At 39.6% G+C, this 17,309-nt stretch overlaps 1 protein-coding gene across 2 annotated transcripts in view; it reads left to right on the plus strand.

The window, feature by feature from the left end:
• LOC106054088 (tyrosine-protein kinase receptor TYRO3-like) overlaps window positions 1-17,309 on the plus strand; it is a 109,414-nt gene continuing 92,105 nt past the window's right edge. For both annotated transcript variants that reach the window (XM_056025248.1, XM_056025247.1), the window contains exons 1-3: window positions 1-304; window positions 9,576-9,769; window positions 16,125-16,238. In XM_056025248.1, the coding sequence (XP_055881223.1) occupies window positions 9,668-9,769; window positions 16,125-16,238 (216 nt within the window). In that variant the 5' untranslated portion in view covers window positions 1-304; window positions 9,576-9,667. The remainder of the gene's footprint in view (window positions 305-9,575; window positions 9,770-16,124; window positions 16,239-17,309) is intronic.

Here is a 17,309-nt window from a genome sequence, read left to right on the forward strand (position 1 = left end):
ACCAGTCCATGGTCTTCACGTGGCTCAGATAAGGCGGAACTGTTTTCACATATATAAATCTATTGTAATGTATATTATGCATTAGTTCTGATGATAGTTATATTGTTTAAGAGTAAAGGCTGGTCGCCTATATTCGGCTAAAACACTTCAATGACATACTTTAACTTTGTAAGTGGGTCACTCTTTCTGTATAAATATGAAGTGCGTCGATTGGCGGATCGAAATGAAAATGTTCTCGTGGACTGGATGTATTAGACGTGCTCATAGGTTAGACTTTACAAAGTGTACATATTATGTACATAGGGTAAGTATTTGTACATATTTTATGCATGTTGCTATGGTGAGTTAGTCTAGGTAGTACATGATAAAGTTGAAAAATCCACAAAAAATTCAATTATATATATATACTTATTATATAAATTATTTTTGTGTATATATTCTGGCGTCTAGGGGTTGATACTGTTAGTGGCTGTTAGTTGATTGTTGGAATCTGTATCGTTGTAGATCAATACTTTGTGGTCTAGATTAATTCATTATCGACAAACTATATTTGATTAACATTAGGAACATTTAGTACACCTGTTTATAGCTTCAACCTTAGATGGTACCAAAGCTTAAATTAAATTGTAGTCTGTAGGATTATTATTGAGATATAGGTCTAGATCTACAGTTATTTAGATCTAAGAGCATCAGGAAAACCAAATCTAAAAAAAAATTCATCCACACCCTTCCTATCCAAAAGTCAATAGACTGTGTGTCCGAATGATTTTAACAACATGGTCAGTTAGAGGTACATGCAGTGGCGTCACTAGGGTGGGTGTCACCCGGTGCGGTCCACTCAGGGCGTCACCCCCGCTCCCCCCCCCACCCCCCACACACAGAAAATTTCGTGTTTTTTTGTTTGTTTGTTTGTTTCGTCATAATACACATACTTTATAATTAACTACATTAATTGATTGTTACACAACTATAAAATGTCAGTTACATTTTAAAATTCAGTTCTTACAATTTATCTATAGTTCAATTTTGCAACAATGCAACCTTAAGTAAACTATAGTGTTTTTTTTTCTTTTCTGGATTTCAAATTTGAAAACGTATCAATCACAAAAAATTAATGTCTTGAAAGATTTCATTTCTAATCAATCTACCCGTCATGAAAGTGTCGTTTGTTTTTTCTTCGAACTTGTTATGCTTTTGGTAAAGAAAAAGTTTAATTAGCCACCACTTTGTCAATAGTTTAAAGGTAGGTCTACTCTTATGTATCTTTGACCTTCTAGTAGGCTACACCTTCCCCGCCAAAAAAAATAAAGCAAAGATAGGTAAAATAAAAGACATCTGGCAATAGATCTTAAGCTGCACCTCTAAAGGCAATAATTTTAGAACGAAAACAAAATTTCCATTGCACCAACATTTTAGGCAAGAAGCATTTTCTGAAAAAGAATGACCACATAGATCAAGTGAATGTTATACACATCTATTGGAGGAGCGGTGGTAGAGAGGTAAAGCGCTTGGGTGTCAGGTTCGAATCCTGGTGAAGACTGGACTTTTTAATTTCGGGATCTTTGGGCGCCTCTGAGTCCACCCAGCTCTAATGAATGCCTGACATTAGTTGGGGAAAAGTAAAGGCGGTTGGTCGTTGTGCTGGCCTCATGACACCCTTGTTAACTGTAGGCCACAGAAACAGATGACCTTTACATCATCTGCACTATAGACCACAAGGTCTGAATGGGGAACTTTTATACACATGTATTAAATAGCTTTTCTGTTGGTTCTTAACATTTTCTGTACTCCTTTAAGGCTCCATACATCGAAGCTGTATTGTTTATATTCCTGAACTCGACATATCAGAAAGCTCACTCCTTTCTAGACACTTTAAGATATTAAGTAGATCTCAGCAGCTTTGTTCTCCATTAATATCGTTTTAATGTAATCACAAAATGTCAAATATTCTGATTGTATAGAAACAATCTGTGCAATTTATCCTTCCATTGTTTTTCTTCTTTACATCAGTCATAGCAACAAATTCCTTGTCAATTTTATTAGTACCCGGTTGCTATTGTTTTCCAATTTTCCAATCCTAATTACTATTCTTCGTAGTCTTTTGATATTCCAATTTCGGACTTAGATGTCCAGCACTTATTAAGTAACTAATTTGTATTTCATTTCTGTAGAATTAGTTGAAAATAGTTAACAACAAAAAAATTACAATTTCTTACTATTAAGTGACTAAATCATCCTCAACAGAAAGCACCAGAACCATTATTTTAATAATTGATGTACTTTTCTCTTTCCTTGAGATAATTTTCACGCAATTTATGGAAAATTGTCACACGACAAAAAGAAACTATCTCCTAAAAGAAATCAGAAATCTCAATTGCTGCTTAATTAATGTCCTATTCTACAAAATGTACATATGCCTGGAGAATGTCGTCATTTGTTAAACAGTGACTATTTGGTTGGCATTCTGATAGTACGATGCTAGCTACTATTTTAATAGATCTATTCGATAAAGACCTTGTTACAAATCAAAGCTAGATCCATTTATTAATTTATTAATAAATTCCAATATTTAGCCAATAACACTTACTTTTTTTAAAAATTGTCAGTTATTCCAAAAGTGCATTTTTTTACTTGGGTGTCACCCCCTAACGGGTGTCACCCGGTGCGGACCGCACCTCCGCACCACCCTAGTGACGTCACTGGGTACATGTTCACGTGGAGGCCAATTGGGGGATGGGCAAATTATCGACCACGGGCCACATGCGTCTACAGGAGCGCTTTATGCTGCCCGCGGACACCTACATTATAGAAGAAAATGCATATATATATATATAATCATTTAAACTTCTGATTCTTATGTTGAATAGGAAAAAGAAAACAATGTCTACATGTGTAATTATAAAAAAAATTGAAGTAATGGCAATATGTCGAAACATTCAGTACAAGTCGCAAACTCTGGCCATAATTCATTCAATGCTATGTAGAACTGTGTTGAAAGTGTTAGGTTGGCATGAGACAAGATGGCAAGTGTAACAACTGATGGAGTCTGTGCTTTGACTTAGAAAATACGGGTTTCTTAGCAAAATTAAAGAACAATACCAATCTACACTGAAAAGTGTGTGTAAAGCTGCTTTGAATATCAAACGTTATTGACCCAATAATCTCAGTTATCCAACAGAGCTAGGGGCCTTAACCCCAGACAGTTCCGAGAAGTACTTGAAGAGCTAGGGGTCTTAACCCCAGACAGTTCCGAGAAGTACTTGAAGAGCTAGGGGCCTTAACCCCAGACAGTTCCGAGAAGTAGTTGAAGATTTGAAAAACAAAACGTTCCGATGTTTGGTACCACAGCAGTATCCACTGGCTTCGCCATTGAGAAGAATATGCCATCTCACAGAAGAAATTGTTCTATTCCTTAATACTAATATTTCTAATGAAAAGTGGAAGACATTGTTCATGTTTACAATTAATGACGTTAGCTTAAGTTGTTTGTAATGTGCATGTGAAATCTTTTCCAAAAAGCTATATCATTTCTCCAGCCAAGCAAGTGAAAAGAGGTTTTGTTTTTTTCCTTTGCTGAAAGGTGAAACTTTCTAGTGGAATGGTTGAAAGTGCAAAACTTATTTGGATTCCTTGTTTGTGGAATTTTAAATTGGGGAATTTTAAATCCAATTTGAAGACGTCCAGAACTTGGAACCAATACTCTCAGTTCAGCATTTAGTGCACATGCTTTTTCAGTTCCAGAGGACATACCAGAGGACATACCAGAGGATATACCAGAGGATATACCAGAGGACATACCAGAGGATATACCAGAGGACATACCAGAGGACATACCAGAGGATATACCAGAGGACATACCAGAGGATATACCAGAAGACATACCAGAGGATATACCAGAGGACATACCAGAGGATATACCAGAGGACATACCAGAGGACATACCAGAGGATATACCAGAGGACATACCAGAGGACATACCAGAGGACATACCAGAGGACATACCTCCAAGCAAATGATAAGAAATTCAAGTCAGTTCTGACTGGTCACCTGTCAATCTGTAAACTCAATGTGATGGACTAAACAAATACAAAGGGGATGGGAGTTGTTCATCTCTACCTCTGAAGGTATAACCCACACAGCTCAACAGACGCCTGGTCAACATGACGTAGTTAAGGAATAGAACATGTTCACTGACCCCTCAAAGGTCAAGACAAACAAAGTAAACAAATGTGCCAGCCATTGCTGCTATATAAGTAATAGGCATTTATAATGTCAAGTTGCATTCTATTTATAGTAGCACGCCTTGTCTTTGTAATAAAAACAATAGTTGATGCATGTTCGTATATTTTGAACCGCATTATTTTGATTTTGTTTTTTTATTATTTCATTTTATTTATTTTATTAAAATACATAATCCCCCCCCCTTTTGTATCCAAATGTATAGGCACGTGACTAACGTATAGCATGTAAGTTGAGGTATCTATCTCTATCTATATAATTCTCTTCATGGTTCAAGAGTTTGGACACCACGTAATGGAAAGATCACTCTTTTATTTTTGCAAGTCGGACGGACTAGAGTGACTAGAGTTACCCTACGTAATTTAAGAGGCGAAAAAAAAAAGGGGGGGGGCAGAACAAGTAGTATTCACCCGTCACTAAAAAGCATGGCCGGACTTAATCATTGTGACCAAGAGATCATTGAAAGAGAGCAAGTAATCTACTCTGAATTCACCCGTCACTAAATAGCAGGGCCGGACTTAACCATTGTGGAGCCCTATATGAAACGGATTTCGCTTGGCCAAGTTTGGGCAGGGATACGGATAATAAGTGAAATTAAGAGTTTGTATTAGAAAATAAATTCGTCTTTGCATTTAATTCATTATTTACTACGTACAGAATTACTTAACGAGTCTTGCGTGTAGTGGAGTCATACAGTATATCATAAAAATTCTATTGCCTACATAGATCACGCTCAATAGCAAGAATTACCAAATGTTTCAATCTATCTACTAGAATTGTTGACCTCAAGTAATTCTTCATTAGTTTGAGGCGCGAGAAGCTTCTTTCACTAGATTCCACAATTACTGGTAGGCCTATTGCATAATGCCGTTTTTTTTGTCGCGCGTAGGATTGGCGTTTTCCATATTGAATGACAATTTTTGTCTATATATTTCATGAGATTTGTATGAGATTTCAAAAGATTTTAATAATATCCGGATATTTCCATGACTTTTTCGTATATTTTGCAATTTCACCACCTATTCTTTAATGCCAAATGTAATCATTAGCAGAAATTATAAAAAAAAACGAGCAGTAATAGTTTTTACTCTACCGCCCATCCCCTTTCCAGACGAAAACATGACGTTTTAAAACAGAATAGTCAAATATGGCGACAGAGTTTATGTAATTGCACACGAATTTATCTTATTTATTTTAAGAAAGACTTTATTTTGGAAAATTTTGAATTCATACAAAATTTTTAGTATAAGAGCAACAATTGTGATGAGTTCTGAACTCAAATAATTTTGTTCTAAGTCGCCTTTTCCAACCTGATATTTTTCTATTATATAAAAAAAATTGGGAATTTAACTCACATTATATACTTGAATCCTAAAAAATGAAAAAAACATTTAGACATTTCTAATTGGTCCACTTAATTTCTCTTCCCACTTTCGTTTTTTGTTTGTTTAGAGTTTAGAGCTTTGAATTCTAGTTCTGTAACAAAACAAAGTTACAAACATGCCCTATTGAACAAAATGTATTAATTTTTTTAAAAATATTATTTTTCGAATAATTTATTTTTCTGTGGCGATCCTCAATTTCCTAATCTAAATATATGGTGTGTCTTATCTTTTCAAGGAACAAATCGGTTGTATTTGCAATGGAGTAAGGGCCAGTAAATTTATATTATAATATTTTTCAAGTAAAACATTATTCAAAAGGTTCTTTTTAATAGGATGAATAATGAGCTGTAGATTTCAGGAGAATGTGTTTCTGCAAGTGAAGAATGCAAGAAAACTCTTTTGGCGTCGGGGCTTTGCTCCGAACCCCACTGGGGAAGCTTACAGCGCTCCCCCAGATCCCTAGCTGTCAAGAGGAAGGCCTTAACATACCTGATTTTTTGTTTTTTTTTCGCCGAAGGTTGAGAAATACTGATTTTTTAAAATTTTATTTATGCTGTACGCTCGTTTATGTATAGGGCTAGGATCTACAGGACGCTAGGGTTAGGGTTTGGAAAAAAATAGCCCCCCACTCCAATGTTTTTGATCTGCTAGTGAACACAACTAATAACTGGAGTAACATCTCTGACATCTCCAGCATCTCTAACATCTCTGACATCTCTGACATCTCCAGCATCTCTAACATCTCTGACATCTCCAGCATCTCTAACATCTCCAGCATCTCTGACATCTCTAACATCTCCAGCATCTCTAACATCTCTAACATCTCCAGCATCTCTAACATCTCTAACATCTCCAGCATCTCTGACATCTCTAACATCTCCAGCATCTCTGACATCTCTGACATCTCTGACATCTCTGACATCTCCAGCATCTCTAACATCTCTGACATCTCCAGCATCTCTAACATCTCTAACATCTCCAGCATCTCTGACATCTCTAACATCTCCAGCATCTCTAAAATCTCTAACAACTCCAGCATCTCTGACATCTCTAACATCTCCAGCATCTCTGACATCTCTAACATCTCCAGCATCTCTGACATCTCTAACATCTCCAGCATCTCTGACATCTCCAGCATCTCTGACATCTCTAACATCTCCAACATCTCTGACATCTCCAGCATCTCTGACATCTCTAACATCTCCAACATCTCTGACATCTCCAGCATCTTTAACATCTCTAATATCTCTAACATCTCTGACATCTCCAGCATCTCTAACATCTCTAACATCTCCAGCATCTCTGACATCTCCAGCATCTCTAACATCTCTAACATCTCTGACATCTCCAGCATCTCTGACATCTCTAACATCTCCAACATCTCTGACATCTCCAGCATCTCTGACATCTCTAACATCTCCAACATCTCTGACATCTCCAGCCTCTCTAACATCTCTAATATCTCTAACATCTCTGACATCTCCAGCATCTCTAACATCTCTGACATTTCCAGCATATCTGACATCTCCAGCATCTCTGACATCTCTAAAACGCTTTGCTATCTCTAACATCTCCAGCATCTCTGACATCTCTAAAACGCTCTGCTATCTCTAACATCTCTGACATCTCCAGCATCTCTAACATCTCTAACATCTCCAGCATCTCTGACATCTTTAGCATCTCTAACATCTCTAACATCTCTGACATCTCCAGCATCTCCAACATCTCTGACATCTCCAGTATCTCTAACATCTCTGACATCTCTAACATCTCTAACATCTCTGACATCTCTAACATCTCTGACATCTTCAGCATCTCTAACATCTCTAACATCTCTGACATCTCTGACATATCTAACATCTCTGACATCTCCAGCATCTCTAACATCTCTGACATCTCTGACATCTCTGACATCTCTAGCATCTCCAACATCTCTGACATCTCTGACATCTCCAACATCTCTGACATCTCTAACATCTCTGACATCTCTAACATCTCTGACATCTCCAGCATCTCTAACATTTCCAACATCTCCAACATCTCTGACATATCCAGCATCTCTATCATCTCTAACATCTCTGACATCTCTGACATATCTAACATCTCTGACATCTCCAGCATCTCTAACATCTCTAACATCTCTAACATCTCTGACATCTCCAACATCTCTGACATTTCCAGCATCTCTAACATCTCTGACATCTCCAGCATTTCTAACATCTCTAACATCTCCAGCATCTCTGACATCTCTAGCATCTCTGACATCTCTAACATCTCTGACATCTCCAGCATCTCTGATATCTCTAAAACGTTCTACTATCTCTAACATCTCTGATATCTCCAGCATCTCTAACATCTCTGACATCTCCAGCATCTCTAACATCTCTGACATCTCCAACATCTCTAACATCTCTGACATTTTCAGCATCTCTGACATCTCCAGCATCTCTGACATCTCTAAAACGCTTTGCTATCTCTAACATCTCTGACATCTCCAGCATCTCTGACATCTCTAAAACGCTCTGCTATCTCTAACATCTCTAACATCTCCAGCATCTCACATCTTTAGCATCTCTAACATCTCTGACATCTCCAGCATATCTAACATCTCTGACATCTCCAGCCTCTCTGACATCTCCAACATCTCTGACATCTCCAGCATATATAACATCTCTGAAAACTCCAGCATCTCTAACATCTCTGACATCTCTAAAATCTCTGACATCTCCAGCATCTCTTACATCTCTGACAACTCTAACATCTCTGACATCTCTAACATCTCTGACATCTCTGACATCTCTAACATCTCTGACATCTCTGACATCTCTAACATCTCTGACATCTCTAACATCTCTGACATCTCCAGCATCTCTAACATCTCTGACATATCTAACATCTCTGACATCTCCAGCATCTCTAACATCTCTGACATCTCTAACATCTCTAACATCTCTGACATCTCCAGCATCTCCAACATCTCTGACATCTCCAGCATCTCCAACATCTCTGACATCTCTGACATCTCTAACATCTCTAACATCTCTGACATCTCTAACATCTCTGACATCTCTAACATCTCTGACATCTCCAGCATCTTTAACATCTCTGACATATCTAACATCTCTGACATCTCCAGCATCTCTAACATCTCTGACATCTCTAACATCTCTAACATCTCTGACATCTCCAGCATCTCCAACATCTCTGACATCTCCAGCATCTCCAACATCTCTGACATCTCTAACATCTCTAACATCTCTGACATCTCTAACATCTCTGACATCTCCAGCATATATAACATCTCTGACATATCTAACATCTCTGACATCTCCAGCATCTCTAACATCTCTGACATCTCTAAAATCTCTGACATCTCCAGCATCTCTTACATCTCTGACATCTCTGACATCTCTAACATCTCTAACATCTCTGACATCTCTGACATCTCTAACATCACTAACATCTCTAACATCTCTAACATCTCTGACATCTCTAACATCTCTGACATCTCCAGCATCTCTAACATCTCTGACATCTCTGACATATCTAACATCTCTGACATCTCCAGCATCTCTAACATCTCTGACATCTCTGACATCTCTAACATCTCTGACATCTCCAGCATCTCTATTATCTCTGACATCTCCAGCATCTCTAACATCTCTGACATCTCTGACATCTCTAACATCTCTAACATCTCTAACATCTCTGACATCTCTAACATGTCTAACATCTCTGACATCTCCAGCATCTCTAACATCTCTAACATCTCTGACATCTCTAACATCTCTAACATCTCTGACATCTCTGACATCTCCAGCATCTATGACATCTCTAAAACGCTCTGCTATCTCTAACATCTCTGACAGATTCTAATCTATTCGGTGTTTGCATATTTCTTTGTCGAGATCTCAATAACCACGCCAAATACTTGTCTCTTTTATTCCACAGACTCAATGTGACATTTTGAAGCAAAAATAAAAATCAATTTTACGCCAGAAATAAACCCAGAAATCAGTAAAGTGCAGGAAAGATCTTGAACCATGGCTCTCTATCACTTTTTGTGTTTGTATAGCTTCATTATTATTATTATTATTGATCCCTTCAATAGTGCATCACTAGCTTCAACATTGAATACAACTAGTGTAAGTGGATTAGAAAGTTTTTATTGTTAAGTTAAACTGAGTGTGATACTGCATGATTAGTTGGAAACAATAATACATTAATGTGTAAAACCATCATTTTGTCCAAAATCTTATGCTGGATACAGCACACACAATGCAATAGCATACAATACACAATTGTCATTGTTCAAGGAGAGACAGAGTTATAATGCTGTTCTGTATCTTCTGACTTGGTGAAGAAAAAACCCTTACTCACAGGTACAAAGAACATTTCAACAGAGAGAGAATACAGTTAGCAAATGTTAGACAGAATACACTTTATCTTAGAAACAGTGAGAAATTATCTTCTTCTGACCCAGACTCCCTAGGGCTGACACTTTACGTTACACAATCTCTCTCTTGGTCAACAGCTGTAATAGTCAGGATTTGAAAAAGAGGCCGGTCCATCCTATGTCAGCCAGCATTTTTTTGGACGACCCTTTCTTCGTGCTCCCCCCAGTATATCTTGAAGAATGACTTTTGATAGTAAGTCCTGTCTTACGATATGACCAAACCAGCTCAGCTTTCGTTTCTTCACAATATTGGAAAGTTTCTCCTTTTTGCAAGTCTTGTTAACTTGTTGAAGTAGAAACTCATTTTCTTCCTATCCAGGTAACTGATACCCAGCATTTTCCTGTAGCTTCTACTCTTCAATTAAAGGCTTGACTTCTTCGTTGAGCCTTAGAGTTTACTGTCCAACGTTCACAATCCTATAGAAGACCATGAGCAGGAAATAGAGTTGTAATTGGACTTGAAAGCTGATGTCACATTCAAGAGTGACCACAGTTTGTTTATAGCAGCGGATGCCAAGTTTAAAAATTTTTTCATCTCTTTTATTGATCCTCCATCTTTGTCATGTTTGGCCCTAGGTATTTAAATGAGTCAACTTCTAATGTAGGAGAATACAGTTTAAAAAAAGGAGAGAAAATACATTTGGAAACAGATGTAAAATACTTAGAAAGAATGAATGGAAACACTTAGAGTGAATGAAAACACTTAGAAAGAGAGAATGAAAACACTTAGAAAGAGTGAATGGAAAATACTTAGAAAGAGTGAATGGAAACACTTAGAAAGAGTGAGGGAAAACACTTAGAAAGAATGAATGGAAACACTGAGAAAGAGTGAGGGAAAATACTTAGAAAGAGTGAGGGAAAATACTTAAAAAGAGTGAGGGAAAATACTTAGAGAGAATGAGGGGGGAAAATTAGAAAGAGTGAGGGAAAATACTTAGAAAGAGTGAGGGAAAATACTTAAAAAGAGTGAGGGAAAATACTTAGAGAGAATGAGGGGGGAAAATTAGAAAGAGTGAGGGAAAATACTTAGAAAGAAAGAGGGAAAACACTTAGAAAGAGTGAATGGAAAACACTTAGAAAGAGTGAATAGAAAACACTTAGAAAGAGTGAATGGAAAAAACTTAGAAAGAGTGAGAGAAAACACTTAGAAAGAGTGAGTGGAAACACTTAGAAATAGTGAGGGAAAACACTTAGAAAGAGTGAATGGAAAACACTTAGAAAAAGTGAGAGAAAACACTTAGAAAGAGTGAGAGAAAACAATTAGAAAGTGTGAGGGAAAACACTTAGAAAGAGTGAGGGGAAACACTTAGAAAGAGTGAGGGAAACACTTAGAGAGAGTGAGGGAAAACACTTAGAAAGAGTGAGGGAAAACACTTAGAAAGAGTGAGGTAAAACACTTAGAAAGAGTGACGGAAAACACTTAGAAAGAGTGAGGAAAACACATAGATAGAGTGAGGAAAAACACTTAGAAAGAGTGAGGAAAATTACTTAGAAAGAGTGAGGGAAAACACGTAGAAAGAGTGAGAGAAAAAACTTAGAAAGTGTTAGGGAAAACACTTAGAAAGAGTGAGGGAAAACACTTAGAAAGTGTTAGGGAAAACACTTAGAAAGAGTAAATGGAAAACACTTAGAAAGAGTGAGGGAAAACACTTAGAAAGAGTGAGGGAAAACACTTAGAAAGAGTGAATGGAAAAAACTTAGAAAGAGTGAGAGAAAACACTTAGAAAGAGTGAGTGGAAACACTTAGAAATAGTGAGGGAAAACACTTAGAAAGAGTGAATGGAAAACACTTAGAAAAAGTGAGAGAAAACACTTAGAAAGAGTGAGAGAAAACAATTAGAAAGTGTGAGGGAAAACACTTAGAAAGAGTGAGGTAAAACACTTAGAAAGTGTTAGGGAAAACACTTAGAAAGAGTGAGAGAAAACACTTAGAAAGAGTGAGAGAAAACACTTAGAAAGAGTGAGAGAAAACACTTAGAAAGAGTGAGAGAAAACACTTAGAAAGAGTGAGAGAAAACACTTAGAAAGTGTAAGGGAAAACACTTAGAAACAGAGATTGTCCTAATCCCCTCAAAAGATTGTTGGGTAAAATAGAATCAAGCCTCTGCGGTTTTTATTTACTCTCTGGGCAGATATTTCAAAGGGCCGGATAAAAATTCATCACGGAATGGCACGTGGTTTGTTGAATGGGCAGTGGGGCATGCAGTCTGTAGGTTGGGCAGTGGAGCACGTGGTCTGTAGGTTGGGCAGTGGGGCACATGATCTTTAGGTTGGGCAGTGGGGCACTTGATCTGTAGGTTGGGCAGTGGGGCACTTGATCTGTAGTTTGGGCAGTGGAGCACATGATCTGAAGGTTTTACAGTGGGGCACGTGGTCTGCATGTTGGGCAGCGGGGTACGTGATCTGTAGGTTGGACAGTGGGGCACGTGGTCTGTAGGTTGGGCAGCGGGGCATGTGACCTTTTTTGTTTTGACAGTGGGGCACATGATCTGTAGGTTGGACAGTGGGGCACATGATCTATAGGTTGGGCAGTGGAGCACATGATCTGTAGGTTGGGCAGTGAAGCAAATGATCTGTAGGTTGGGCAGTTGGGCACGTGGTCTGAAGGTTGGGCAGCGGGGCATGTGACCTTTTTTGTTTTGACAGTGGGGCACATGATCTGTAGGTTGGACAGTGGGGCACATGATCTATAGGTTGGGCAGTGGAGCACATGATCTGTAGGTTGGGCAGTGAAGCAAATGATCTGTAGGTTGGGCAGTTGGGCACGTGGTCTGTAGGTTGGGCAGTGGGGCACGTGATCTGTAGGTTGGACAGTGGGGCAATTGGTCTGTAGGTTGGGCAGCGAGGCACGTGATCTGTGGGTTTGACAGTAGGGCACATGATCTGTAGGTTGGACAGTGGGGCACATGATCTGTAGGTTGGGCAGTGGGGCACGTGGTCTTTAGGTTGGGCATTGGAGCACATGATCTGTAGGTTGAGCAGTGGAGCACATGATCCGTAGGTTGGGCAGTAAGGCACATGATCTGTAGGTTGGGCAGTGGGGCACATGATCTGTAGGTTAAGCAGTGGAGCACATGATCCGTAGGTTGGGCAATGGGGCACATGATCTGTAGGTTGGGCAGTGGGGCACATGATCTGTAGGTTGGGCAGTGGGGCACATGATCTGTAGGTTTGACAGCGGGGTACGTGATCTGTAGGTTGGACAGCGGGGCACGTGAGGTAGGTTGGGCAGTGGGGCACGTGGTCTTTAGGTTGGGCAGTGGAGCACATGATCTGTAGGTTGGGCAGTGGAGCACATGATCTGTAGGTTGAGCAGTGGAGCACATGATCTGTAGGTTGGGCAGTGGGGCACATGATCTGTAGGTTGGGCAGTGGGGCACATGATCTGTAGGTTGGGCAGTGGGGCACATGATCTGTAGGTTGAGCAGTGGGGCACATGATCTGTAGGTTGAGCAGTGGAGCACATGATCTGTAGGTTGGGAAGTGTGGCACATCATCTGTAGGTTGGGCAGTGGAGCACATGATCTGTAGGTTGGGCAGTGGAGCACATGATCTGTAGGTTGGGCAGTTGGGCACATGATCTGTAGGTTGGGCAGTGGGGCACATGATCTGTAGGTTGGGCAGTGTGGCACATGATCTGTAGGTTGAGCAGTGGGGCACATGATCTGTAGGTTGAGCAGTGGAGCACATGATCTGTAGGTTGGGAAGTGTGGCACATCATCTGTAGGTTGGGCAGTGGAGCACATGATCTGTAGGTTGGGCAGTGGAGCACATGATCTGTAGGTTGGACAGTGGAGCACATGATCTGTAGGTTGGGAAGTGTGGCACATCATCTGTAGGTTGGGCAGTGGAGCACATGATCTGTAGGTTGGGCAGTGGAGCACATGATCTGTAGGTTGAGCAGTGGAGCACATGATCTGTAGGTTGGGCAGTGGTGCACACGATCTGTAGGTTGAGCAGTGGAGCACACGATCTGTAGGTTGGGAAGTGTGGCACATCATCTGTAGGTTGGGCAGTGGAGCACATGAACTGTAGGTGGGGCAGTTGGGCACGTGGTCTGTAGGTTGGGCAGCGGGGCACGTGATCTGTAGGTTGGACAGTGGGGCAATTGGTCTGTAGGTTGGGCAGCGGGGCACGTGATCTGTGGGTTTGACAGTAGGGCACATGATCTGTAGGTTGGACAGTGGGGCACATGATCTGTAGGTTGGGCAGTGGGGCACGTGGTCTTTAGGTTGGGCAGTGGAGCACATGATCTGTAGGTTGAGCAGTGGAGCACATGATCCGTAGGTTGGGCAGTGGGGCACATGATCTGTAGGTTGGGCAGTGGGGCACATGATCTGTAGGTTAAGCAGTGGAGCACATGATCCGTAGGTTGGGCAGTGGGGCACATGATCTGTAGGTTGGGCAGTGGGGCACATGATCTGTAGGTTGGGCAGTGGGGCACATGATCTGTAGGTTTGACAGCGGGGTACGTGATCTGTAGGTTGGACAGTGGGGTACGTGATCTGTAGGTTGGACAGTGGGGCACGTGGTCTGTAGGTTGGGCAGCGGGGCACGTGAGGTAGGTTGGGCAGTGGGGCACGTGGTCTTTAGGTTGGGCAGTGGAGCACATGATCTGTAGGTTGGGCAGTGGAGCACATGATCTGTAGGTTGAGCAGTGGAGCACATGATCTGTAGGTTGGGCAGTGGGGCACATGATCTGTAGGTTGGGCAGTGGGGCACATGATCTGTAGGTTGGGCAGTGGGGCACATGATCTGTAGGTTGGGCAGTGGGGCACATGATCTGTAGGTTGAGCAGTGGAGCACATAATCTGTAGGTTGGGAAGTGTGGCACATCATCTGTAGGTTGGGCAGTGGAGCACATGATCTGTAGGTTGGGCAGTGGAGCACATGATCTGTAGGTTGGGCAGTGGAGTACATGATCTGTAGGTTGGGAAGTGTGGCACATCATCTGTAGGTTGGGCAGTGGAGCACATGATCTGTAGGTTGGGCAGTAGAGCACATGATCTGTAGGTTGAGCAGTGGAGCACATGATCTGTAGGTTGGGCAGTGGGGCACATGATCTGTAGGTTGAGCAGTGAAGCACATGATCTGTAGGTTGGGAAGTGTGGCACATCATCTGTAGGTTGGGCAGTGGAGCACATGATCTGTAGGTGGGGCACCACTACGTGTTATTACAATGTGTTCATTGGTTTGTTTCCATTTAGTATTATTGATGACTGTAAGGGTCAATACTAATTAAGTAACATTGATAACTGTGTGGGTCTATTCCCATTTAGTAACATTCAGGGGTCTATTCTCATTAAGTAGATCGATGGTCGTGTGGGTTTATTTATTATAATTTAGTAACATTAATGGCTAAGTTTGTTGATTCACATTTAGTAACTTACCATTTAATAACTTTGAAGTGTATGTGGGTCTGTTTCCATTTAGTAATATCTATGGCTGTTTAGGTCTCTTCACATTGAATGACATTTACGCCTGTGTGTATCTAGAGTCTATTCCCAATAGTTATGATTGTAAGGGTCTATTCCCATTGAATCACATTCATGGCTATTTGTCCAAGAGTCATTGCATTGCTGCTGTTAGGTGCTCAAGAAACGGAGCGGAGTTTTCTTCTGGGTAGGAATTTCGGTTCGAGGCCCTCAGTCCAGAAGCTAAGCCATTCATGTCACTTCAATGACTGGCGCAAGACTCAAATTATGTAAGAAAACATTGACACTCAGAGCTTTTTGTTTTACAAAGCTTATTTCAACTCAATTTTTGTCTGTTTGGATTCCTTTACATGTATATTGTCGCACTTCCTATTCTAGGATCAAGTTGAAATTTTGCATAATTAGTTGATAACAACACATGAATCAGTCAAAATTACCAATTAGTTCATTAATATTTAAGTTGTAGTTATTTAATTTAGTTTTATATAGAATAGGGAGATGAACCTTGTAATATTGAGAGATATGATCGCAAATGTGCGCTTCTCTCCAATATAATTTTTTTTGTTTTTAAAGAATTTTGTTTAGATTTTGCTTATTTTTAATGTTTAGCTTCAAAGTGGATCTACTGTTGAAAACAAACAACTCTGCCAGTGGGACGTGTATTTTGATTGTGTCAGTCATAGAAAAGATGTTTCTTTGTACGATCAAACTCTTCATTTGTATGTAAGTTTTTATTTGTAAAATATTCAACAAAAAGTTCATTAGAAAGAAATCAGTTCAGTCTACTTGGATAAAATAATTCATTGTTAGAAACGTGCCGTTAAAATGTAACGTCTAAACATTACAAAGAATGTACTGGAGATTTTCACTCAAAACTAAGCAATTTCAAGGATGCTAAAATGAAATTCACTTTAGCCAAATAAAAAGAATTAAGCTATTATTTTAACAATATCCAAATGAACATTCTTATATAATCTTCATAACTACTGTTAGTTAATTGCCCATTTGTTTTGAAATAGGTTTTTGAGTCATTGAATGAAAGTCGAATACTTTCTCTCATTGAAATTTTGTGCTCCAAACTTATTGAGCTTGGACAATGGGATTCAGCAATGCTAAAAAGTGCACAAAATTATCTCCCCCTTTTTAAAGTTTGTACACCAGAGACACAAAAGACGTAGCTATTATTATTCATTCCAACATGTAGGAAACTCTCCACTAACTAATGGTACAATTCCTCTTTTCAACTCGTACCTTCTGGGTGGAACCTGGACATGATTCTCGAAAACGCTGTGTCACAATCATCAATGGTGTCTGATGTCACAATCTAAGATGGTGCTAGATATCACGTTCAATCTTGATTGTGGATGTCAGATGTCAAGATCTATGAAGATGCTATGATGAATGTCACGTTGTAGATTATCTTGATCTGTATCACACCATGAATGATCGTGATTGCCGAGGATCTTGAAATAATCTTTCAATAAGATGATCATATAAGTAGCTAGATCTATGTTGATAATACGATCATTCAGAATGTTGCCAGTTGATAAGAGGATCATCTAGATCTAGGAGTTACTAATTGGCAATACGATCTAAGTACGTTCTATATCCAATAAAGAAACTTCTCTTCGTCTAAAAACAATTACTTTAATTTAGAACTTGAAAAAGCTATTCACAAATAATTACAATGGTTCAATGTACCTGAATAGAATATCTGATCTACACAATAATATAACTGAGTTCTAAAACAAAAAGGTACATGTTTACACTAACACGTTCCATACAAGACTGATG

The sequence above is a fragment of the Biomphalaria glabrata genome, chromosome 4, assembly GCF_947242115.1.
Source record: "Biomphalaria glabrata chromosome 4, xgBioGlab47.1, whole genome shotgun sequence".
NCBI classification, from domain to species: Eukaryota; Metazoa; Mollusca; class Gastropoda; family Planorbidae; genus Biomphalaria; species Biomphalaria glabrata.